This window comes from Bos javanicus, chromosome 5 (assembly GCF_032452875.1).
Source record: "Bos javanicus breed banteng chromosome 5, ARS-OSU_banteng_1.0, whole genome shotgun sequence".
Taxonomy (NCBI): domain Eukaryota; kingdom Metazoa; phylum Chordata; class Mammalia; order Artiodactyla; family Bovidae; genus Bos; species Bos javanicus.
The window spans coordinates 91124318-91150446 of record NC_083872.1 but is presented as its reverse complement, the minus strand read 5'-3'; the positions used below and the strand labels follow the sequence as shown (position 1 = coordinate 91150446).

The 26129-nt window shown below is 36.6% G+C and overlaps 1 protein-coding gene across 19 annotated transcripts in view; it reads left to right on the top strand.

Annotated features, from left to right (window-relative positions):
• PLEKHA5 (pleckstrin homology domain containing A5) overlaps nucleotides 1–26129 on the top strand; it is a 261962-nt gene that overhangs the window by 221865 nt on the left and 13968 nt on the right. For 8 of the 19 annotated variants that reach the window (XM_061417702.1, XM_061417703.1, XM_061417709.1 and 5 more), the window contains 7 exons: nucleotides 959–1021; nucleotides 2217–2297; nucleotides 2433–2582; nucleotides 15377–15478; nucleotides 18348–18459; nucleotides 19363–19409; nucleotides 21221–21338. In XM_061417702.1, the coding sequence (XP_061273686.1) occupies nucleotides 959–1021; nucleotides 2217–2297; nucleotides 2433–2582; nucleotides 15377–15478; nucleotides 18348–18459; nucleotides 19363–19409; nucleotides 21221–21338 (673 nt within the window). Of the gene's footprint in view, nucleotides 1–404; nucleotides 441–958; nucleotides 1022–2216; nucleotides 2298–2432; nucleotides 2583–15376; nucleotides 15479–18347; nucleotides 18460–19362; nucleotides 19410–20194; nucleotides 20384–21220; nucleotides 21339–26129 lie in introns of all 19 variants that reach the window. The other 11 variants (XM_061417711.1, XM_061417713.1, XM_061417694.1 and 8 more) reach the window with 3 other exon arrangements.

Sequence of the window (26129 nt, the reverse complement as noted above, 5' to 3'; positions counted from 1 at the left end):
TGCATTGAGCCCCAATTACATTTTCCTGCTATGTTTTTCTTACACTGTCTAGCAGTCAGTATAAAGTGAAAAGACAAGAGAAATACTAGTGTTGCCTGCAGAGGTGCTGCGATATAATCTGTGCTATAGCTGACTGGAATGGCTTATTGAAATCTTGGTTAGCACAGTCAGAAATAAGGATTGGCTTGACCAAAAGATATTTGGAAGAAGCTGAAAATAGGATGTTTAAATACAATGAATAGTAATTCATTACAATAGAATAAAACAAATGGTGTCAGTGAACACATCCGTACTTTTTATGAAATTTGGCCATCCATACTTATAATGTAGACTTTCAGTTTTAAGAGATTCTGAGTGCTTTTCCTCTTTTCGATTAAACCCATCCTTTTCCTCCATTCTTTTAGTTCTTAAGACAGAGGAACAAGATAAGTCTATACTGTGTATGTGTGTTTATATATTACGTATATGTATACAATGTGTTCTAGGTTTTGTTAATAAAATTGTACAAAGATGTGTTGGCATCTGAATGTACACATACACAGTTGTGTGGTTATGTGTATACCGTTGAAAGCACGGTTTTGACTGCTGAAATAATGCCTGATTCGAGATTTGATTCAATACAGCTGCTCTGATTGTATTTGTCAGTTTTTTTCATTAAAATAATGTGTGTCTCGCAAATGGAAAACATGAGGTTCTGCATAATTTCATTTGACCAGCTTCTTATTTTGTCTGACAAGCTGAAGTTAACATCATTCTTACGTATCTTGCATATTGATTGTATTGATGTTCAATAATTTTCTATTTTTGTAATGATCTGTGTTTGAACTAAACTTTTTAAAAGTATAGAATCATTAAAAAACCCATTTCTGTTATTGTTCTTTAAAATATTAACTATAGACTAAGTAAATGTATATTTTTTATCATTTTTAAAGTTGTTGTGTGACATTTTCTCTTATAGCTGTCACAGGATGAATGCAGAGGCACATTATACAAATATAGACCTGAAGAAGTAGATATTGATGTAAGTATTAGCATGAATATATAATCAACGCTCTGCCAAAACACTGGAAATAGCGTGACAAAAAAGATTTCCTCTTCCTGTTCTGCCCTCCAAAATGACATCAAATAAACAACATTTTCTTCTTTTGCACTTAGATTCAATTAAATCCTCACTCCCTGATTTGTCCTCTTCCCACCCCACCCCCATAGTTAGCAGTTGAACAAATTTAGAATCATTTAAATGAAAATAAAGAGTATTTCTGATATAAAATTATGAAGGATTAGAGACAAAGTAAAACTTTGTCATCTGGAGAAAGTGTCAACCTCTAGAAATTCTGTCACTGCATCCTTTTGTTATTGCTGTTAATCGTGTTTTACATCACTAACGTCCTTATTTATATCTCATTCTTCCCTCATTTCTGCTGGTTTTATTCCACTGAGCTGGACCTCCTTCTCATTTCAATGTATCCCATCTGATGTGGCTTGAGTTGTGTTGTCTAACAGAGATATAAGGTGGTTACTTTAATAGATAAATGACAAAGAAAGAATCTCAAATTTCTTGGTTTCTTGTGTCATTATGCAGTAACACTTGGGATATATTTACTGTTTGTCCAGGGTTTTTATTTTCAGATATGTGATGAACTGGTTTATTGCAGGACCGAAGTCTTATTAAAGTGTTCTCTCATGTTTTATAATTAAAAAATTGAGGTATTATCAAGAATTTAAAACATTAAAATTGTTGAAAGTCATTTTTCTCCATTAGCAATGTTTTTACTTGTATTATTATAGTTAGAAGTGATTTTTTCTGAAGAACATAAAAGCATAATTTTAAAAATATAAAAAGAGAATCCAGTCTGTGTGTTAATTAAGGATTGCAAAAGTTACTTAAACTCTCCAGAAGTTTGTAGAGAAAATATCTTAACCACATTAAAATGATTTGCTGAAGTCATAGGAGACTGCCTGGTTACTAAGAGTATTTTGAATTGTGTAAGTTAAATAGTATGGTAAAAAATGCTTTTTTACTTTATATGCATTTTTTAAAGCGTCCTATCTCTGTATTCTATATTTTAATTTTAATTTTATTGATTGAAATGAAGATTGACCTGATAAGCTATTCCTTGGCTGTTTTAAATGTGAGGGGTTTTTTGGTTATGCCTAAATCCAATTACAGGAAAAATTAAAAACTGCTAACAAAAGACATCTTCTCTGTAACGTAGGCCAAGCTAAGCCGACTGTGTGAGCAAGATAAAGTGGTACACGCTCTGGAGGAGAAACTTCAGCAGCTCCACAAGGAGAAAGTAGGACGATTATGTTTATTATTTACAACTGATGTTACTTTACATGATGATTATCAGGACACTGATAACTGAAGTAGAAAAGAATTAATTCGATGATGCAGAACATTAAGTGTAATCATTTTTTTATTATAATAGTACACGCTTGAGCAAGCTTTGCTGTCAGCCAGCCAAGAGATAGAAATGAATGCAGATAACCCAGCAGCCATTCAGACCGTGGTGCTTCAGAGGGACGATTTACAAAACGGACTGCTCAGCACATGTCGTGAACTCTCTCGGGCCACTGCAGTAAGTAGCAGAGTTTCCTTCCTGGTAAACACCAGAATGGTGTGCAGTTCTTTTTTTTTTCTATTTAATTTATATCATTTTAATTGGGCTTTCTGTAGAATTTTTCTTTATTATTACAAAATTTTAATTTGTTGCTCTTAATTAAGACTAACAAAAATAAAGGGTGGTGGTCTTTGTTTTTTTAATTAGTGGACCTTGTGTTCTTTGTGAAATAGTTTTACAGGGAACGTCAACACACCTGTTTATATATTATGAAGATGAAAAGTTCTTTATAATGTTAAAAGTTGCTGCTGTTAGGAAAATAAATGTCATGTTAGAATAATTTTTGGAAGGTGATAATTGGATTCATTGAACCAGCCGTTTCAATTAAAGGCTCCCGAGAAATGCTTTTAAGAAGCCGCCAGCATTACCATTTTACAGCTGCAGTGTGATCTAAAGTTAGATGATAGTTTTGAGTAAGAAATATAATTAGCAGAACCTTTAACCCACAGTCCAGTTACTTTATAATAAAGAGTCTCCTGGGATTACCAAATCTAAAAGTCTTACTTAAGAGTTTATAAATTGAGTGTTTTATGAGTTTAAAGAGTCTGCTTTAGATCCTATGACGTACTCATTTCTAAACATAGTAAGAGCACCTGCCCAGGCAGCCCTTTGAAAGGGAAAAAAGCCATCTGTTACAGAGAACTGCAAACACACCCCTGTGTGTACCTTCCGTGGGCTGTTTAGGGAGCAGCTACCTTTGAAGAAAGTCCTCAGACAGTATAACGTAACTAAGAGAGGTCTTTCCCAGCTGGGAAGCTACCAGACTCTCAACATGGCATCCATTCTAAACACTAAATTCACTTTCCAAACACAAACTACTTTTAAAGGAATATACCATGGTTTTATATAAATCATAACTTGGATTTTGTGACTCTTAAGTACTTTATATTTAATATACCTATTCTTCCTGCCTGTCAGTGCAGGAGATACAGATTTGATCCCTGGGTTGGGAAGATTCCCTCCCTGGAGTAGGAAATGGCAACTCACTCCAGTATTCTTGCCTGGAGAATCCCATGGAGAGAGGAGCCTGGTGGGCTAAGGTTCATAGAGTCACACAGAGTCAGACACAACTGAAGCATCTTAGCATTCTTTAAAACAAACAAACAAGAATGCTGTTACTTCCATTATCTTATCTGAGTTTCTTAATTATACACTGGCATATATAGATATTTTAAGAATTTAATATCCTTGCAGTTGTGATCTCCTTGAAATCAGAACCATATCTTATTCACCTTTGTAACTCTAGCATTCAGCAAGATAGTATGTGCATTAAAAATGTGATAAATCAGGGACTTACTGATGGTCCAGAGCAATGCAGGGGATGTGGGTTCAATCCCTGATCAAGGAACTATGACCCCACATTCCGAGGGGCAGGTGCGCCTGCACCACAACGTAAGATCCTGCATGACACAACTAGGACCCACTGCAGCCAAATTAAAAAACTGTGATGAAGGAACTGAATGACTTACCCAGCGTTATAAAGCCAATCGAATGCAATGCCTCCTAGAGGTCAACTCCAGGTCTTCTATCCATAGCCCTGAAGCCTTAGATCTACATAGCTTTTTCTAATATCATCATAAATGTTATCAACAAGGAAGTAGTCATTTAGTGCATCATTGACGGGTAGGATTTGGAAGAAAGGTGAAGTGAAGGGCAGCCCATACAGGACAAAACGCTCTGAACCAGACCCGACAGATGAGAATGTGAAGGGCATATTTGGAGAAGCAAGAAATAGAACTGAGTAGCTGGCTGGAGTCCAGGGTGGGAAATACGAGATAAGGAAGGGAAAGAGGGGTTAAGCTGTCAGTGCCAAGTTAATGAAAAGCTTGGAATTTGTATGACAATCTGAGTCAAATCAAAATTAAGTTGGAAACTATTTCACAATTTCGTGTCTGTTATAAAAAGTTTTAGAGATGTGTAGTGTTTAATTGAACTATTATTTCTTCCCTTATCAAATAGGTTTCGTAACTTAAATCCTACCTCCAGTCCTGATGGAAGTTTATCAGATACGTTCAAAGAAATAATCATTTTTGAGTATCTCACTTTCTGGTTGTTATCACATATGATCACTTTCCAGGGATTTTTTTTTTCCTTTGTCTTCAGCATTATTCACTGGTCATTTACAGACCCTCAATATGTTCTTCTAAGGTCTTAAAATGCATAGACTACAAACTATGTTATCTGTGCCTTTAAGTAAACATATTCATATTTGTAGCTTAGGGCTACAAATGGTTGAAACTCACTGGATGTTGACCATACTTGAATTATATATCTGCCAACAGAATCCCAAAGGATTCCTCTGGTTCTTTAACAGTTGATTTTGGGGCATTGGTTCCAATCCAGGTCCTGAGATACAAAATATATAAGGTATGATGTTAGGCTTCCATAGAGCAAAGCTTTGATCATCTCACCTGGTTGGCTACTGAGGTATTAAAACCAAGATTTAATACATGATAAACATGTAAAGCAGTGTTGCCTATGTGTTTAATTCTTGATGCAGTATCTCTTCTGTCTAAATCCTATCTAACACACACAAACACACACCCTCACGCGTGAGTGTGCTTTAAAGCACATGATGTCTTTATGTGATCTCCTGGCCTCTGCTGCTTTTTTTCTTTGTTTTTAATTTTTTTTATTTTTTTTACTTTATTCCACTCCTTTTTGACATAAGCCTAATTAGTGGGAAGGATTATTGTAACGGTCAGTTATCCCTTGAAAATTGTCAGCATGTTGCTGTCTTAGTTTGGGTTTTTTCTGAAAGCAGAGCCTGGGATGAGGACCTGGGAGCTGTTTCCAGAAAATGAAAGTGATGGAGGGAGAGAATGAGACGGGGCGGGGTGAGGGGAGCGGTGGGTAGAAGAGCCAGTGGAGGTTCACTGCTGAGTTGGTCACCACTGTGGAGTAGTAGGGACCCTCTGAGGAAAGGAGCTAAATATTTCTAGATTTCCCACTGAGAGGTGGGGAGGCTGGGCTGTCTCTCACTCCTTGGTCACAGTCGCCCCAGGGTCCTTAATTCACCGGCATGTCCAAAGCGCCCTAGTTAATTGACCATGAACACCGGCACACATGGAGTTGGCCACAGTGCCTTGAAATCAGGTGGACAGAGGGCTAAGCATCTGCTCCAGTCACCTTGCTCAGGAAGTTTACATTTAGGCTTTATCTCTGATTGTAAGAGAAATATTCTCATGCTTTATTCATTCAGCAGTGTTGCTTTTATTCTTTCTGACAACTCAAGGAGCCAGATAAAGCAGATGCTCTTCACATACCTTAGATGAGAATTTAGGGTTCATCCAATAATGGTAGCAAAATATATTTGTATTTCTGTGTTATGTACATATATTATCCGGTTTGATCCTTTAGCAGATACTGTGCAAAACAGATGTAGTAATTATCTCCATGTTATTTTCATTCTCATTACCTCCACTGCACAGATGAAGAAGCAGCTCAGGTTCATAGAGGTTAAACGACTTCCAAAGTGACATAACCAATTAAAAACAGATCAACACCTAAACCCAGGACTTTTAAGATTTTTTTTTTTCAACGTGGACCATTTTTAAAGTATTTATTGAATTCGTTACATTACTGCTTCTGTTTTATGTTTGGATTTTTTTGCCTTGAGGCATGTGGTATCTTAGCTTCCCGCCCAGGGATTAAATCCACATCCCCTACAGTGGAAGGTGAAGTCTGAACACTGGGCCACCAGGGAAGTCCCTAGGATTTTTTTATTCTAGGACTTCTGTATTTTCTATTCCACTGTACTCATAGTAGTTACAGAATTTGTATTTTCTGAAACATGAAATCAAATCTAGATTCTCTTACTCAAACATCTATAGTCGGAATTCCATGGTTCAATCCTGGGTTTTGGCACCAAAGAAATACATGAACAAGTAAATAAAAATAAAGTTGGAATTTAAAGAAAACAACTATAAAGCACCCCAGTCGTCCTGAATTATGCTAGTAGATGGCTTATGCACTTAGCCATGGCAGAATAGTATCAATATATGAATAGTAGTAAACATTGTGAATATTTCTGGAGCAGTTTATTGGGTGCCAGATTCCATTATAAGTGTTTTCACACATAGTTAAGTCATTTAAGAACCCTTTCGCAGGGGTACTATTACTACTGTGTTAAAAATAGAAAAATGAAACAGAGAGATTGCCCAGAGTTACAGTGAATGAGCATTTTGTATAGACTTCCAGTAACTTTAAATTTATGTTCTAGACCAGATTCTGCATGGGAGGGACTTAAGTCATTGGAGACTTTAGACTAGAATGGATAAAGTTTAATGGGCTGGGGAAGAGGACAGATAAACCACCTTGAAGAGAAGCCTGCACTTGAAATATCTTCATCTTTCCATTCTCCGTATCACACAGAGCTACTGAGAATTATAGTTATAGCAAAATGTGATTTTTTTTAACAGATCTATTGACATACATGGATTGTCATGAAATACACTTTGAAAGATTTCATGATGTCTTTTAAATACACTGGTTGTTTCATGATTGTAATACAATATCCTAGAAACAGAGGCAGCCAGGGGTGATAAACCCCCTGAAATGCTGCAGTGGAAAGTACCCAGCAACATTCGTGAGGTTGGGGGAATCAAAAACCAAGTCTGAATCTCAGCAAACCTCAGCATCTAACTACGAGTTTATAGGAAACATAGAAAACACAATCACAAGCTAAACAATACCACAGGAATTCAGTTAACAGACTCTGCTGCTGCTGCTAAGTCGCTTCAGTCACGTCTGACTCTGTGCGACCCCAGAGACGGCAGCCCGCCAGGCTCTGCTGTCCCTGGGATTCTCCAGGCAAGAACACTGGAGTGGGTTGCCATTTCCTTCTCCAATGCATGAAAGTGAAAAGTGAAAGGGAAGTCGCTCAGTCGTGTCCGACTCTTAGCAACCCCATGGACTGCAGCCCACCAGGCTCCTCCATCCATGGGATTCTCCAGGCAAGAGTACTGGAGTGGGGTGCCATTGCCTAGCATTGGAGAAATTCTACAGAACAAGTAACCCATTCTCTTCAACAAATAAGTAGCAAAGGAATAGACAGGGAAATTGTTACAGTTTAAAATATTTTTTAGGACTTCCCTAGTGGTCCAGTGGTTAAGAATATGTCTGCCAATGCAGGGGACACAGGTTCAATCCCTGGTCTGGGAAGATTCCACAACTACTGAGCCCTTGCTCTAAAGCCTGTGCTCTGCAGCAAGAGAAACCACCACAGTGAGAAGCCCAAGCACCACAACTATAGAGTAGCCCCTGCTGGCTGCAACTAGAGAAAGCCCACACAGCCATAAAGACCCAGCACAGCTAAAAATAAATAAAATGATTTTAAAAATATATTTTAAAAGAAATACATGTGTGTACTCAATTGCTCAGTTGTGTCTGACTCTTTGAGAACCCGTGGACTGTATGTAGCCCTTCAGGCTCCTCTGTCCATGGGATTTTCCAGGCAAGAATACTGGAGTGGGTAGCCATTCCCTTCTCCAGGGGATTTTCCCAACCCAGGGCTTGAACCCAGGTCTCCCGCATTGTAAGAGGATTCTCTACCATCTGAGCCAACAGGGAAGCATATTAGTTATTAAAATTCATTAGAATTTATCTGTTTATCTTTTTCATTTTTGTTCCTTTTCTGAAGTGGTTATAAATGAAACAATATAATCTCTGGTACTTGCTTTGAAATGATCCCATGAGGATGGAAAATGGATTCTATAGATGAAACCAGATTGATCATGTATTGATAACTTTTGCATTTGGGTGCTTGTTGGCCACATTTGTTTATATTTGGAAATTTCCATTGTATATATCTAAGGAGGATTAAAAAAATAATCCACAAAACTGCTAACAAAGGGGGAGCATATTAGATCTTCTTATCTTTTCTTGTGTTCTATTCTACTTTTATTATTAGAAAAATTCATTATGTCTTCAATTTGTACAATGAAAAGCAACCATTTTCTTTGAGATGGAATATTATTTTATTTCAAAGAGAAGATTAGAGGAGAAACTAAATATATGAGTTCAAGATTGTAACTAGCCAGTAAGTTAAAGATTATAAGTAGCCAAAAAAGTAAAATGACTATAATTGTTATCATAAACTAGATATTTAAAATTAAGGTAGCTCCATAATCATACCTGATTTAGTTGAGCCTCACTTTATATAGTTTGAATTTGTCCCTTGTAACATCTTTTTAAGTTTAAAAAAGCCAATATACTAGTTATTATTAGATAGTATAATAAGATATGTGTTTAGTAAGTAGTGATTTTTATCTCTGATGCAGTTATATACTAAGGTAAGTATAAAATCATTTAAAATGTTATTTTTTAAAAAATTATTCAAATTCTAAACACATTGTTAATATCTATGCCAAGAAATCCCTACATCCTGAAGGTAAAACTGAAATTACATTAACTTTATTTTGATTGATCTCAAATATCAACTAGTTCTGATACCCAGTTCACAGAATTGTTATCATTGGGTTGTAATGGTCAAAATCAATATTTTGTGTGCCTAATCACCGAAACATAATGGTAAATTTAAATTGTTATTTGCTGTTTAGTCGCTGAGTCAGGTCCTACTCTTTTGCAACCCCATGGACTGTAGCCTGTCAGGCCCGTCTGTCCATGGCTTTTTCCAGGCAAGAACACTGGAGTGGGTTGCCATTTCCTTCTACAGAAGATCTTCCTGACCCAGGGATTGAACCCACAACTCCTGCGTTGCAGGTGGATTGCTGAGCTACCAGGGAAGCCAGATTTAAGTACTGCAGTATTTTAATTTTCCAAGGTGTAGTTGTGGACCTTAATCTGTAATATTTAAACATGAAGAGTTACTGGAGCTTAAGAAGCTAATTTTGTTGTTGTTCAGTTGCTATGTCCAACCTTTTGCAACCCCATGAACTGAAGCCTGCCAGGCTTCCCTGTCCTTCACTGTCTCCCTTTCCTCAAACTCATGTCCTTTGGGTCAGTGATACCATCCAAGCATCTCATCCTCTGTCGCCCCCTTCTCCTCTTGCCCTCAGTCTTTCCCAGCATAATGAGTCGGCTGTTCGCATCAGGTGGCCAGTGTCTTGGAGCTTCAGCATCAGTCCTTCCAGTAAATATTCAGAGTTGATTTCCTTTAGGATTGACTTGTTTGATCTCCTTGCTGTCCAAAGGACACAATGGAAAGACAAAAAGAAGCTAATAATTACAATTTCTGTATTACTCCCTCATCTCTATTTTGAAGCAAAATCTACTGCCAATTTCTTATTCTTTTTTTAATAAAAAGTAGAACAGTGGATTAACATTTCTTAGATTAGAACTCAGGAACACTGCTTGAGAGGCAAACCAGAAGCAGACCAGTCTATTAGCTCTAAGCATAATGTAATAAATAACATTTACATTCATGTGTATCATACTGTGTAACTATTCCCATGGGTAGATTCTGTTATAAATTGCCATTGGTTCTGGACAAGGAAAGGAAAGTTCTTATTATATTAAAAACTTGGAAATGAATCATCAGTCTTAATCCCTTCTTAATAAAGCCCACAATATGTTGCTGCTGTGGCTCTGTAGTTACATATTAAAATTCTCTTTCATCTCTTTTTGGTAGTCTGGGTTTCACTGCCTCTGAATGTTGCAGACCTACTTAAAGTTTGGGTTTTTTCCCCCCTACAGTAGCCAAATCTTATCTCAGTATAGACTGTAAAGAAGTAACCACTATTAAAATTTACTTGTTCCATGCCGTAAACTTAGACGGAGTCAAATTTTAAAAAAATTTTCTGCCATCCTTGTAGCAAGTCCATATAGGCACATGCACTTTCTTTTTAAACCTTTGTTAGAGTAGAACATTTTCTCAGAAAAGTACACAGATTAACCACACAGACATGGCCAACATCCTTATTGAGGCATTGCGTTTTAATGGGATGCTTTCTTCTCCATGACTGCCTCCTCCCCAAAAAAAGTGACTACCTGACTTTTAAACTGTATATTAAGTTTGCCTGTCTTGGACTTTGTTAAAGTATAACCATATAGGATATACTATTTGGCTTCTCTTAACATTATGAGGTTCATCCATGTGGTTCTAAATCACAGGATTTATCTCATCCTCTTAACTATATGGCTTGAAAAGTCCAGGTCTTTATTGAAAGCACTGCTGTGTTTCCTGACTTGTGCCTGTGATTTTAAGATAATTGTATATGTGCAACTCATCACCCCTTTTAATTGCCTTAGTGTACCTAGATATTATCTTCTTGACAAAAAATGCTAATGTCACATTTAAAGATTTTAACCTTGTACTCGGATAAGCCACTAAACTCTTTAATGAAATGCTTGGCCAGGTGTTGGGAGGACTGGTATGGGGCCAGTGCTTTCCTGTTGCTGGCTGCTTCCTATAGACTTGTGTTATTACTCACACGTAATCATGCTGGAGGAGCCCAGAGGGAAAGGCAGAAACAGGTACAGCAGGATAACGGCACTGGTACAGTGGAATGGCAGGACTCTCCAGGTTAGGGAAATTCAAACTATATTGTGTTTCCTCACCCCTAGAATATTAGTAAGGTAGGCTGCCTGTAGATCTGTTTTTTATGTGAAGGACAAGAATTCCCCACCATTCTAAAATATTCTCAGATTTAGTTGCCTCTGTAGCAGTTTGGGGCTTCCAAGGTGGCCCAGTGGTAAACAATCTGCCTGCCAATGCAGGAGACACAGGAGATGTAAATTCAGTCACTGAGTCAGGAAGATCCCCTGAAGGAGGAAATGGCAACCCACCCCAGTATTCTTGCCTGGAGAATCCCATAAACAGAGGAGCCTGGTGGATTACAGTTCACAGGGTTGCAGAGAGTCAGACACAACTGAGCATCTGAGCACACACACAGCAGCTTTGGTCTCCCTCTGAACTTTTCTACAAAAGAGGTTCTGTGTCGGCCTGGCAATGCCATCTCCTTACATTATTGGACTGCCACTGAGTCTGTGCAGTTCAGTCTCTGAGTCGTGTCCGACTCTTTGAGAACCCATGGTCTCCAGCACGCCAGGCCTCCCTGTCCATCACCAACTCCCAGAGTTTACTCAAACGTGTCCATTGAGTCAGTGATGCCATCTAACCATCTCATCCTCTGTCATCCCCTTCTCCTCATGTATTCAATTTTTCCCAACATCAGGGTCTCTTCCAGTGAGTCAACTCTTCGCATCAGGTGGCCAAAGTATTGGACTTTCAGCTTCAACATCAGTGCTTCCAATGAACACCCAGGCCTGATCTCCTTTAGGATGGACTGGTTGGATCTCCTTGCAGTCCAAGGGGCTCTCAAGAGTCTTCTGCAACACCACAGTTCAAAAGCATCAATTCTTCAGCACTCAGCTTTCTTTATACTCTAACTCTCACATCCATACATGACTACTGGAAAAGCCATAGTGTCGACTAGACGGACCTTTGTTGACAAAGTAATGTCTCTGCTTTTTAATATGCTGTCTAGGTTGGTCATAACTTTCCTTCCAAGGAGTAAGCATCTTTCTTTTTTTTTTTTTTTAGGCGTAAGTGTCTTTTAATTTCATGGCTGCAGTCACCATCTGCAGTGATTTTGGAGCCCAAAACAATAAAGTCTGCCACTGTTTCCACTGTTTCTCCATCTATTTGCCATGATGTGATGAGACCAGATGCCATGATCTTTGTTTTCTGAATGTTGAGCTTTAAGCCAACTTTTTCACTCTCCTCTTTCACTTTCATCAAGAGGCTCTTTAGTTCTTCTTCACTTTCTGCCATAAGGGTGGTGTCATCTCCGTATCTTAGGTTATTGATATTTCTACCAGCAATCTTGATTCCAGCCTGTGCTTCATCCAGCCCAGCGTTTCTCATCATGTAATCAGCATAGAAGTTAAAGAAGCAAGGTGACAATATACAGCCTTGACATTCTCCTTTTCCAATTTGGAACCAGTCTGTTGTTCCATGTCCAATTCTAACTGTTGCTTCCTGACCTGCATACAGGTTTCTCAAGAGGCAGATCAGGTGGTCTGGTATTCCAGTCTCTTTCAGAATTTTCCACAGTTGTGATCCATGCAGTCAAAGGCTTTGGCATAGTCAATAAAGCAGAAATAAATGTTTTTCTGAAACTTTCTTGCTTTTTCGATGATCCATTGGATGTTGGCAATTTGATCTCTGGTTCCTCTGCCTTTTCTACAACCAGCATGAACATCTGGAAGTTCACGGTTCATGTATTGCTGAAGCCTGGCTTGGAGAATTTTGAGCATTACTTTACTAGCATGTGAGATGAGTGCAATTGTGCAGTAGTTTAAGCATGCTTTGGCATTGCCTTTCTTTGGGAATGGAATGAAAACTGACTGTTGCCAGTCCTATGGCCACTGCTGAGTTTTCTAAATTTGCTGACATATTGAGTGCAGCACTTTCACAGCATCATCTTTTAGGATTTGAAATAGCTCAACTGGAATTCCATCACCTCCACTAGCTTTGTTCATATTATGGCATCCAGTTCCTTCATATCATGGCATCCGGTTCCATCACTTCATGGCAAATAGATGGAGAAACAGTGGAAACAGTGCCTGACTTTATCTTTTTAGGCTCCAAAATCACTGCAGATGGTGATTGCAGCCATGGAATAAAAAGACACGTACTCCGTGGAAGAAAAGTTATGACCAACCTAGACAGCATATTAAAAAGCAGAGACATTACTTTGTCAACAAAGGTCCGTCTAGTCAACACTATGGCTTTTCCGGTAGTCATGTATGGATGTGAGAGTTGGAGTATAAAGAAAGCTGAGCACTGAAGAATTGATGCTTTTGAACTGTGATGTTGGAGAAGACTCTTGAGAGTCCCTTGGACTGCAAGAAGATTCAACCAGTGCATCCTAAAGGAGATCAGTCCTGGCTGTTCATTGGAAGGACTGATGTTGAAGCTGAAACTCCAATGCTTCAGTCACCTGATGCCAAGAGTTTACTCATTGGAAGAGACCCTGATGCTGGGAAAGATTGAAGGCAGGAGGAGAAGGTGACAACAGAGGATGAGATGGTTGGATGGCATCACTGACTCAATAGACATGAGTTTGGGTGAACTCCAGGAGTTGGTGATGGACAGAGAGGCCTGGCGTGCTGTGGTTCATGGGGTCGCAAAGAGTTGGATATGACTGAACCATTGAACTGAATTGAACTGTACTTTCACAGCATCATCTTTTAGGATGATGAGTCTGTTACCCTCATTTTATCCTTCCTGACAATGTATTGTTGAGCACTTGTAGAATTATTCTGTATTAAATAGATTACATGTGGTTAAGGATTAAGTATGAAAGTTTTCTCTCTGGTTTGAGGTTTAGGGATAGTTTTCTTTTCCCCAAAGAACAAAAGTATAGGTGGGAAGTACCTCTGTCAAGTCTCTACAAGCAGGATTCACTGTATTAGTTAGCTGAACTAGGTTCATTTGTTGTTGTTCAGTTCCTAAGTTGTGTCCAACTCTCTGTGACCTATGGACTGCAGCACACCAGGCATCTCTGTCCTTCACTATCTCCCAGAGTTTGCTCAAACTTATGGCCATCAAGTCGGTGATGCCATCCAACCATCTCATCCTCTGTTGACTCCTTCTCCTCCTGCCTTCAATCTTTCCCAGCATCTAGGTCTTTTCCAGTGAATTAGCTCTTCGCATCACGTAACTGAAATATAGCAGCTTCAGCTTCAGTCCTTCCAATGAATATTCATGGTTGATTTCCTTTAGGATTGGGGCTTCCCTGGTGGCTCAGAGGTTAAAATGTCTGCTTGCAATGCAGGAGACCCTGGTTCAATCCCTGGGTTGGGAAGATTCCCTGGAGAAGGAAATGGCAACCCACTCCAGTATTCTTTCCTGGAGAATCCCATGGATGAGGAACCTGGTGGGCTACAGTCCACGGGGTCACAAAGAGTTGGCCACGACTGAGCAACTTCACCTTTCCTTTAGGATTGACTGGTTTGATCTCCTTGCAGTCCAGGGGACTCTCAAGAGTCTTCTCCAGCACCACAGTTCAAAAAGTGTCAATTCTTTCGTGCTCAGCCTATTTTATGGTCCACTCTCACATCAATACGTGAGTACTGGAAAAGCCATCACATCGCTTTGACTATATGGACCTTTGTCAGCAAAGTGATGTCTTTGCTTTTCATTATGCTGTCTAGGTTTGTCATAGCTTCTCTTCCAAGGAGCAAGTGTCTTTTAATTTTGTGGCTGCAGTCACCATTTGCAGTGATTTTGGAGCCCAAGAAAAGGAAATCATTACATGACTGTATATTTATTCTAAGTAAAGTCATGTGAAGCTTCCACTGTTATTGAAAATCTGACATGCTAAAAATACAGGCTATTTAGTGTTTTTATTTCTGGACAAATGTTAATCATGACATATAAGAAAATATTTTACTTATGCCTCTTCTGCCTTTTAAGAAATCACTTACAAGAAAAAATTAATGTATTATCATGAATAAAATAACATATTTTCTCCAAATAAACCTCTTTAGATCCTACAATCAGCTGAATATTTTGATGTCATGAATGAATAATGTAAAGTATGTTTGTTTGGGTTATTTGGGGGTTATTTTTGTTTGGTTTTGATTTTTTTAAGTGAAATTTGAATACAGCAGCACAATAATAAATAATTCATTTGCTCAGCATTCTTCTTAAATTGAACTAAATGAGAGGAAAAAAGGGAAATGAGTTATAACATGTTGTACTTTGCCCATTATTGATTACAAGAGTGATAACACACCAGCACATTTTCTCCGTGAAAGTAATTAAAGCCCTTTGCTTTTAGGAACTGGAACGAGCGTGGAGAGAATATGATAAGTTAGAGTACGACGTAACTGTTACCAGGAACCAGATGCAAGAGCAGCTGGATCGCCTCGGTGAAGTTCAGGTACAGAATTATAATAAGTTTACTTTGTTCTAACTGGCTTTGACTGGTACTGTGCAATCCATCTTGTTGGATTCACTCAAAGCTTCAACATTTGTTGCATAATTAGCTACCTAACATCTGGATTTCAATGATACTTTCAATGATAGGAATCTTACTGTCTCACAAAGTAGCCCATCCCTCATTGTTTAAAAGTTCTTTATTCTGTAGAGCACATAGTGAGCCCCAGGGTGTTCTGTGCTCCTGGCTGTCACTTGACATTGAAGTGTCAAATTATTTTATCTATTCTATTTTAAATCCCTCTCTTCTATCAAACTGTTTTAGCCCATTATCTTGACTGCTATATTAATTAGAATAGGGGAAGATGTGGCAACTTTGGGCATAAAGAATCCAATTTTGTGGATAGGTAGATAGGGAGCCAAGGTCCAGGTGTTTGTTTTCTCATCTGTAAACTGAAAATAATAATAGCTGTCTTAAAATAATACCCTGGGGAATGGAGATTATATATGTTTGAAAAAAAATAAATAAAAGTCACTTCATGCTGTGACCCTATGTAAATTTAATCATTTACATTGGAATCCCAGTGGACTCAACAATTCAGTATAATAAATAGATAGTAAGGTTGACATAGAAAGTCACCTGTCTTCTATGCATGCTATCCAAAATAGAATCACTAAACCACATGTAGTTTTTAGGCCCTTCAGTGTTGCTAGTGTAGTTGTTGGGCATTTGCAATATTGCTAGGAATTTTTAATTACCTAAATTTAAGTAGCCATGTGTGGTTGTGACTTCTGTTTTGTACACTGAAGTTACTAAATGGAATATTTAAAAAATGGTAAATATCTAAAATATAACCAAGGGATCAGCAGACTTTATCTGTAAAAGGCCAGATATTAAAGACTTTAGATGTTGCAAGTATAAACACTCTGCCACAAAATCTTTGGTACTTGGGGTTTTTAATAACCCCTTAAGAGTAAGAGAATAAAGTTAATTTTTAGACCATAGGCCATAAAAAAGAAGTTGTGAACCAAAGCAGTTTGGAGTCCTGATTAATCTAATAAAAAAGTTCATCACGAAAATTTAGGAGAAGGAAATGGCAACCCACTCCAGTATTCTTGCCTGTAAAATTCCGTGGACAGAGGAGCCTGGCAAGCTATAGTCCATGGGATCGCAAAGAGCTGGCCACGACTGAGCGACTGAGCACATGAATATTTCATTAGTATAGGACATGAGAGAAGACCTGAATAAATGGAGAGGTATTAATTGTTATACTGTGTTGTCGATGACCTGATTTAACATTATCACAATGAAAATTCTTCCCATAAGCATAATTCTATTCCAACCAAATTTCCAGAAAAGAAAATCACAAAATGGTTCTGTATTTTTAAGGTATAATAAAGACCACAAGTAGTTAGACATTTTGTAAAAAAATGAAAAACTAGGAGGCACATCTTATAAGAAGTAGCATTGCGCGTATAACCTTAGGCCAGTTACATATGCCTCAGTTTCCACTCAGTAAAATAAAAATAATACCAGTATCTAGCCCTGTTGGGTTATTATGATGGTTAAATGTGTTGATTTTTTTTAAGCACTTAGAATAGAACCAGGCTATACTATATACTATAAAAACATACTATATATAAAACATATATAATTATTTGTTAAATACATGAGTAAACAATGAAAACAACATAGAAAACTTAGAAAATGACACACTAGGAAGAAGTCTCTTGAACCTCTAAAAATTCAACAAGTTACTTAACTAGATTTGCGGAAAACTTTTTCATTTTGGTTTGGAGAAACAGAAATGCATTAGCAAAATAGACAAAGAACGTGAAAAGTTTTAATTGATAGAAAACTTAATAACACAGTTTGCTAACAAGTGTTTGAAAAGTTGGTCAGTGTAACTAGGAACCAGAGAAGTGCAAAATAAAATAAAAATGAGGTTTTCATTAAACACCTTTCAGATACACAGAAATATGTATTCTTTTAAATTATTGCAAAAATAATACATATTCTGTATGTGCAGTTGTCTGATTTGTGTAGTTTATATTCCCTCTCACAAGTCTTTATTGGTATTCACATTTCAGGGCTAGCATAATCATGACAATTTTTGTACTTACTTACCTGTTTCTTTTTAAGTTATAGTCCTAAAAATTATATTTATTGTTTTACTGTTTATCAATGAGTCATAGAGTTTTGTTAGAATCTTACCAATATTATCTTATTTTGGCTTCAATTAGAGTATTTAGCCGAAGGTCATGAAATGGGGTATTAGAGGTAAAAAGAAGTAGATACAACTTTAGGTTAGAATAAAAATGGCAATAATAAAATGGCAAACTGAAAATTTGTCCTGAAAATTCTTTTTAACTCTATCAGTCAAAACTCTTCAAAATATATTTTGTAAATTGCCCTTTTGGCATTTCTCTATGTTCTAGAACTTAGGAAGCTAAAATACTTTCCTTTTTTCCCCCTAAAAATGCTTTGTTTAATTTGAGGTTGGTGAGTTTCTGTTCTGTTGTGTTTTTGTGTTGTTTTGTTGGTTTTGGTTTAGGGGAAGTTCCCCATTTTTAGTCCCATCTAGTCAGTATTCCTTCCCGATTGTAAATAATGCAACACAATGCTTATTGAAAAAATGTGAAATAGTGTACCATGTAGGTCTGAAATATTAAATTTTTCTCTTTCTTTGCTTTTTCTTTATCATTAACATTGCAAAACTGAGAAGGACACACAGATTATATTAAGTAGTCTCAAACGTAACCACTGTGGTTCTCATTTTTTAGATATGTAATTAGTGGAATTTATAACTGTATCTCATGATTTCTCTCCCTCTCGCCGCCCTCATGTGTGGTCTATCCATTTTTACGGATAGACCGAATCAGCAGGAATTCAGCGTGCACAAATTCAGAAAGAACTCTGGAGAATTCAGGATGTCATGGAAGGACTGAGTAAACACAAGCAGCAGAGAGGCACTTCGGAAACAGGTACATTGGTTTCGTCTTTTATTCTGCACTAATTGACTATATTATTATATCTAAGTGGAATGACGTGCAGAATTGGATTTCCCTTGTTATTTTACTGGATTTTTGGCATTAGAAAACAGGTACTCTGTAATAATGAATTAGTACCCAAGTTTATATGTAATATATAGAAAGAAAAAGTTCTCCCAGCCACACTCAGAAAAAAATAAATCATTGTTTTGTATCTGTAATTATAAACACACACAATAATTTGGTTTGAGTAGTTTTTTCCCCACAATAGAAAGTGCTGGTTTTCATCGGTATGCTTTTTCCTCCTTAACAACACAGTATAGTAACAGCTGTGTAAAAATACATTGTATAGGTAAACTGTAATTTATCAATTTCAGTGTTGATGGACAGTATTTTTTTCAGTAGGTTGATTCCAGTAGGTTGTTGGTGGGTTGGTTGAGGGTTTTTTTTGTTTTTCTTTGATATAATGAACATTACTGTGTACATGATAAACACACATGCTAGTACTAATGGATTGTAGAAAATGAGAAATAAGTTTACATTTTTCATTTTGATAGGCACAGCCAAATTGCCCTCCTAAAAGATTGTATCAAATCATACTTAAACCAATTGTATTTGAGAAAACCCATTTGCCCGTACTGTCGTTTAAATTAGATATTTCAGTTTGTATTTTTAAGGTAATGAGTTTTTAAATTTATTTTATTGTAGTGGCTTTATGTGTTAATTTCTACTGTATAGCAATGTAATGGGTTTTTAATTCAGAAAACGTTAATAAACGGGGGGTTAGAAACTAAAGCTTTTGTTGAAAATAAGCAAAATGAAATTGTTCCTTTTTTCTATAGATTTAAGAAGGTATGTTTAGTATTAAGTAGTTATAGTTTATATTTTTTTTAATAGGTATGATAGGATCAAAGCCTTTCTCAACAGTTAAGTACAAAAATGAGGTAAGTTTGGATTGTTTCTCTAACTATAATTATTTTAATTTATAATTAAAACATGAATTAGAATTTACTCATAACAAAAATGTTTTCTAAATATATCTGTTATTGTCTTAATCTTGAAATTTCACTGGTTCAGTAATTTGGTGCTTTTAACGAGTGTGATCTTCTTCCCTTTTTTTAATGCAAAAAATTTTGAATCACCACTTTTTATCTATGTTAGAACTTTAACATTGTCATACTTTTTCTAATGTAAGTAATTTGAGTATTTATTTATCATTGTTTGGTGTATTTTTTAAAGTGTATGAGATGACTGATAGATAAGTTGGCTGTGTATCATGCATACCATAAAGAAATTACAACTATAAAGAGATACTGTCAACCTAGTTGAAAGCATCTGTTGTCGTGAATTTTGTATAAAAGTCAACCAAAAAGAAATGGCTTTTTTTTTCCTCTTAAATTTACCTAAACAAAGTGGAGCAAGATTTTTAAAATTAATTCTTCTATTTTTAAAATGAAATACAGTAGTTTAATAAATTTGTTTTGATGTTGAGCTTCAGAGTAAACCTAACCTATGGTTACCAAAAAAATGAGATGCAACCAAATTTAAAACCCAGTTATTGGCTATCATAAACATTTTTGGTTTTACTTTTTGATATGAGACTCTTGACTTGGCAGTGTCCCTTTAATTTTCTTAAAGTGAATGTAAGTTAACTTACCATTGCAAAGAATTTCGATATACTTAATTCAGTATGCTTATCTAAATAAGGTGACTGTTCTACAATCTTTAGGAAGAGGAAGTAGTCCCACCTCGTCCTCCACTTCCTCGGTCCTATGACTTTACAGACCAGCCTCCCATAATCCCCCCTCTGCCCAGTGATAGCAGCTCCTTGCTCTGTTATAGCAGGGGCCCAGTCCATCTGCCCGAAGAAAAGAAGATTCACCAAGTTCAAGGATATCCAAGAAATGGATCCCACTGTGTAAGTGGCTGCAATAGCCACAGAGTAATCAATCATACATGCCCTCATTTTTCCCAACAATTTATTTTTGACTCAGTCTTTTCTTTTTATTATTATCACATCACTTTTAGCCAGTACTTTTGTGTTCATATATAACATTATCGTCTGTTTTTCCTGTTTTAGTTTTATGTTTCTTATTTGGTCATTTCCCCCCCCACAATTTTAATATTTCATAGTTTGTTGCTTTTCATGAATATTTTAATCAAGTGGTTATGTTGCATGTGTTTAAGGAGCCATATTTTAAATCTACCATTTCAGGATATTGGAGGCAAAGTGATATCTTTAAATCAGAAAGATGCAAGGAAGAAAAAGATTCTTATCAGGAACAATAAAAAGGTTGGGATATGGGCAGTTCAGTATAGGAAAACTTAGAGGATTTGGACATTGCCAGCAAGAGACATTACCCATGGAAACTAGAAAAAAGCTTAGAGATTAAGTAAATGTGTTAAATGAATAAGCAAGGAGAAGAGAACAAGAAAAAAAGAAATAGGGCTAATTGAGTTAATATGATATAATTATTTTCAGACTTTAGTTATACTATGATAAAAATGTTCTGATGACTTTGTCCTTAAGAGGAATATTCTTAATTTTAAAGCCAAAAGATATACTGGTTAAAAATCTTACAAAGTCTTTTTTTTCCCTATCCTAATTATAACATATATATTAATTGATTTATACCCAATATAGCTGACTGAGGCTTTTGATTGTTAAGAGTGTGAGTTTTTGGAGGTAAACATTTTTAAAAAGACTTTTACCTTTTTTTTTTTTTTTTTTGTAATTACGCATCTTTCTTTCAAGGGTCCAGATTATAGACTCTACAAGAGTGAGCCAGAATTAACAACAGTGGCGGAAGTTGATGAGTCTAATGGAGAAGAAAAATCAGAACCTGCTTCAGAAATAGAAACTTCTGTTAAAGGTCAGCATTTGTGATATGTCTTATCTCCTGTGTTTTTCAGACATTTTAGAAACAAATTCAGTTTGCATGCTGACAGAGTACATATACGAGCCCGCAGTCCCTTATCTGAAACCTGTGGAATCTGACGAGTTTCTGAATTTAGAAGTTTTCAGATATTGAGACAACAGCATGACCCATAAACTGTATATTATAAGTCACCTTCTCTGCTAGGAATCTCCCTTTTTAAACAGTAATATTTTTGGATTATTCATCCTTTGTGGGATAAAGACTAAAAAACTTCATGTCAGTTAAGGTGAGGTTTTATTGAGTATAAGTTTATGTCAAACTTGTGAAAAACTTTCTATTTCCTAACCTGACACTTTATTTTTTGGTTTTTATTCTTTCAAAATTATATATAAAAGATTAGGAATAAGACAGACTTTTATACAATTTCTATAAAAGTAAATTCTATGAAATAATGCTTATTTTTACTGTGTATACTCTGATTATCTTTTAATACTTATTTATTTGGCTGTGCTGAGTCTTAGTTGAAGTATGTGGTATCTAATTCCCTGACCAAGGATCAAACCTGGGCCCCCTGCATTGGGAGCTTGGAGTCTTAGCCACTTGACCACCAAGGAGGTCATCTGATTATTTTTTAACGCTAGTCATTCTTTAAGAAATTAAAAAAAAAAAAAAGGATAGAGAGGGGGCTATTCAGGAATAAGACAGAAAAAAACAGATATAGTACAGTACTTGAACTTTGAGCTGATCATGGTTTAAAAGAAAAGCTCTAAAGACATTCTTTGGAGAATAACGGAAATTTACATAGGTTCTAGATGATAGGTTCTAATGATACTGTGATACTGTGGTTATTTAGGAGATGTAGTAAGTGAATTCTGAAACACTTAGGAGTAAAGTATCTGTGACTTACTTTTAAAAATGTTTCACCAAAAAAATTTGTTAGAGATAAAACAAATAATCTAGAATGTGGGATTTTTCAGAAAAGTAATTTCTGATCATCATAACTCCCTAGTCAATTTTTTTAAACCTGCTAGAGGGTTACAAAGTAAATTTTGAACAATATGAAATGATAATATTCACATAGTTTTTTCCATAATTGGAATATTTTTCAAGGTTTTCTAATGTCAGTGGTTTTTTTTTCCCATTAGAAAAATATTGCTATCTTGAAAAGTTAATATCTATACACCTTTCTCATTCGAATCATATCTTCTCATTGAAAGTCTTTTTTAACTTTCTCTTTTCACAGACAAATTTAAGTTAAAGAGTCACAGTCCTAGTCCTTACCATATTGTTGCATGTAGTTATAAATACGCAGGAATTATCAGACAGCAAACAAAGTAAATGTTTTTGGTAACTAGATACCCTGGCCAATCCTCCCACAAACAGGGATTATAAAAGCTGGTTCAGGGACTTCCCTGGTGGCCCAGTGGCTCCAACTCCACTCCCTCCAACTCCGATGCAGGGAGCCCCAGTTCACTCCCTGGTCAGGGAACTAGATCTTACATGCCATAACAAAGAACTTGCATGTCAAAACTGAAAAGATCCTGCCTGCCACAACAAATCTTCAGATCCAAAGTGCCACAACTAAGAGACTTGGTGTAGCCGAAAAAAAAAAGCTAGTTCAGGAACTTCCTGGTGGTCCAATGCAGGGAGCCTGGGTTTGATCCTTGGTCGGGGAACTGGATCCCACATGCCGCAACTGAGTTTGCATACCGCCACTAAAAGATCCCGCATGCCGCAACTAAGACCCAGCACTTTTATATAAAAGCTGGTTCATATCACTTAAATTTTTTGAGAAGCTTCAACAAGTTGAAGAAAAGTAAAGAAAGGAATGTTTAGGTGGAAAATTACGTGAAGGGTGGTTCATTAGTCTAGGCTTCCTTGGTAGCTCAGATAGTAAAGAATCCACCTGCAGTGCAGGAGACCTGGGTTCAAGCCCGGAGTGGGAAGATAGCATGGCTACCCACTCCAGTATTCTTGCGTGGAGAATTCCATGGACAGAGGAGCCTGGTAGGCTAACAGTCCATGGGGTCACAAAGAGTCAGGCACAACTAAGCAACTAACACGTACATCATTAGTCTACTCAGACCACCGTAACAAAATACTAGAGAACAAGTGCTTGTTTTGTGGGGGTTTATTTGTTTGTTGGTTTTGTTTTGCATATTTGGCTGTGTTGGGTCTTAATTTCGGCATGCAGGGTCAGTTAGCCCCAAAGCATGTGGGATATTAGTTTATGGAGCAGGGATCAAACCCATGTCCTCTGCATTACAAGGCAGATCCTTAACCACTGGACCAACAGGGGAGTCCCACCAAGAGCTTTACACAACAGACATTTGTTCTTACAGTTCTGCAGGCTGAAAGATCAAGTTCTGGGAAGATTTTCTAACTTTTTATTTTGCATTGGGGTGCAGTTGATTAACAATGTTGTGATAGTTTCAAGTGAACAACAAAGAGACTCAGCCAGCCATACTCCCCTCCCATCCACGCTGCCACAGAACAATGAGCAGAGTTCCCTGTGCTATAGAGTCCTTGTTGGTTATCCATTTTAAGTATAGCAGAGTGTACCTGTCCATCCCAAACTCCCTAGCTATTCCTTTCCACCTCCCTTTTCCTGGGTAACCATAAGTTCATTCTCTTAAATCTGTGAGTCATAACAACCTCTTTTTAAGAACCATTTTCAGGTCTTCAACATCAGGGGCTAGCATTTCAGCAGGAATTTTAGGAAGACCACTTCAATCTATAGCAGGAGGCATCCAGGAAGTTACTAAGTGGAGCATGAGAGCCAGCTTTCACTTTGCGACAGGACAAAGCTCAGAGCATGAACATACTAGTAGTCTGCTAGGAGACCCAGTCAGATAAAGTTGGGACCCTCTGAGGGGTATACTTTCAGTGAAAACTGATTAATTTGGTTTCATCAAAATTTAGAACTTTTGCCCATCAGAACAGGAGGAAAAATTACCAATACATACACCTGACAAAACCCTTGTGTTCAAAATATATAAACAACTCTTGTAAATCAATAATAAACAACCCAGTGCAGGCATATAAGCCTTGGAGAGCTAACAAATAAGGTATACAAATGACCAGTAAACACATGGAAAAGTTTACAACTTATTGATCATAAAAGAATTGCAGTTTTAATGCAAATAAAAATCACAATGCACACCATCTAAAATGATTGAACTTAAAAGACTGACTGACTACCTAGTGTTGGTTAGGATGCGGACCAGCTGAAATTCACACCCATTTCTGAGGTGGTCGAAGATAGAACAGTAGTCTGGCAGCTTCTTATAAAGTTAAACATGCATTTATCAAACTTAGGAATCCTATGTATCTACCTAAGAAAAATGAAAACATAACTCCTCACAAAGACTTATTCAAGGGTCTTTAAAGCAAGCTTTAATTCATAGTAGACAAAAACTGGAAGCAGTCACATGTCTGTCAAGAAGAATATGGATAAACAGATTTTAATACTCTTCAGCAAAAAACTCATAGATATATTTACTCATAAAAACTGTACTGTCTGAAATATGTTCTCTCAAAGTTTTTCCTCTTTTAAAATTTGGGTTTTTTTTTTTTTTAAGTGTAATCCTAAAAATAAAATTTTTTTTTTAATTTAAAAAAGTGTAATAGGCTCTCATCTGAATAAATTGTCTGAACTATACGGATCAATTACAGTGTAATTTATATTGTACCACATGACTTAAAATAGAGCTCTTAAAAATGGACCACTATTGTAAAGCAATTATCCTTCAATAAAAAAAAAAATGGACCATTGACTGGCACAACAGAAAAGTCTTTTGTTTGCTTTATAAAATTACTTGTAACATAGCAGTCCAGCTCTTCACATTCTCAAATATACAATTCTCATAAATACACAGTTTCATAATATTTTGCCTTGATTCAGCTGCAGATCGTTTGGTTCTTAACCTATAGGGACCGTGAATGGTTGACCACTATCTGGTTTTAGTGGGAAAAATAAGATTTCATTTTTCTGTTGATACTTAGTTCATGTAACGTTAGTGAGCCCCAAGAGAGTGATTTTTTTTTTTTTTCAATAAACCATCAAGATTTGATTAATTCCTTCCTTTACTTGTGTCCTCCAAGGACAAAAGTGGGCCTCTTCTGCTTAAACAAGACAACTATGATGCAAGTGAATACATTTTCTGTTAACTGACCACTAGCTTTTATTGTTATGTTAATGATTTTGTGTGTACAGCTGTGTGTTGTTTTCTAATTATAAAAGTAGTATGTATTCATTCTAGAGATTTTCAGAAATGCGAAAGAAAAGTTAACTTCAATTACCTATAGTTAACTTCTCTTAACATTGTTAGTAGATTCTTTACTGAGGTAGTGCAGTGTGATCAAAAGACATTAAATGAAAATGAAGGACATTTAGGTATATGACTACCTTTCGACAATAACTTTGCTAATCTGTGTGACAGGATTAGATTAAGGTACTTTCAGCCTCTGAAAATAATTGTAAATATTTCATGAAGAAGGAGAGCAACAACAGGAAAAGCAGAAACCCCAGCCATGATGCTGCTGAGCTATATGGATGTGAAGAAGTCCATTAACCCAGAAACTGCATTTCCTTTACCTTCTTGTCTTTACAGAGCTGTTGTGAAGATATATGACCCATTGAGTATTACTGAATTTTTATAATGTTTTAATGTCATCTGTTATAGTCAGTAGAACTTTACTTCTAAATCTAACCTTAAATTTGTCTGGTTAGCATCATTGCTGGCTTATAGATAAAATGACTAATGAAGGGTTATTATGTTTCCC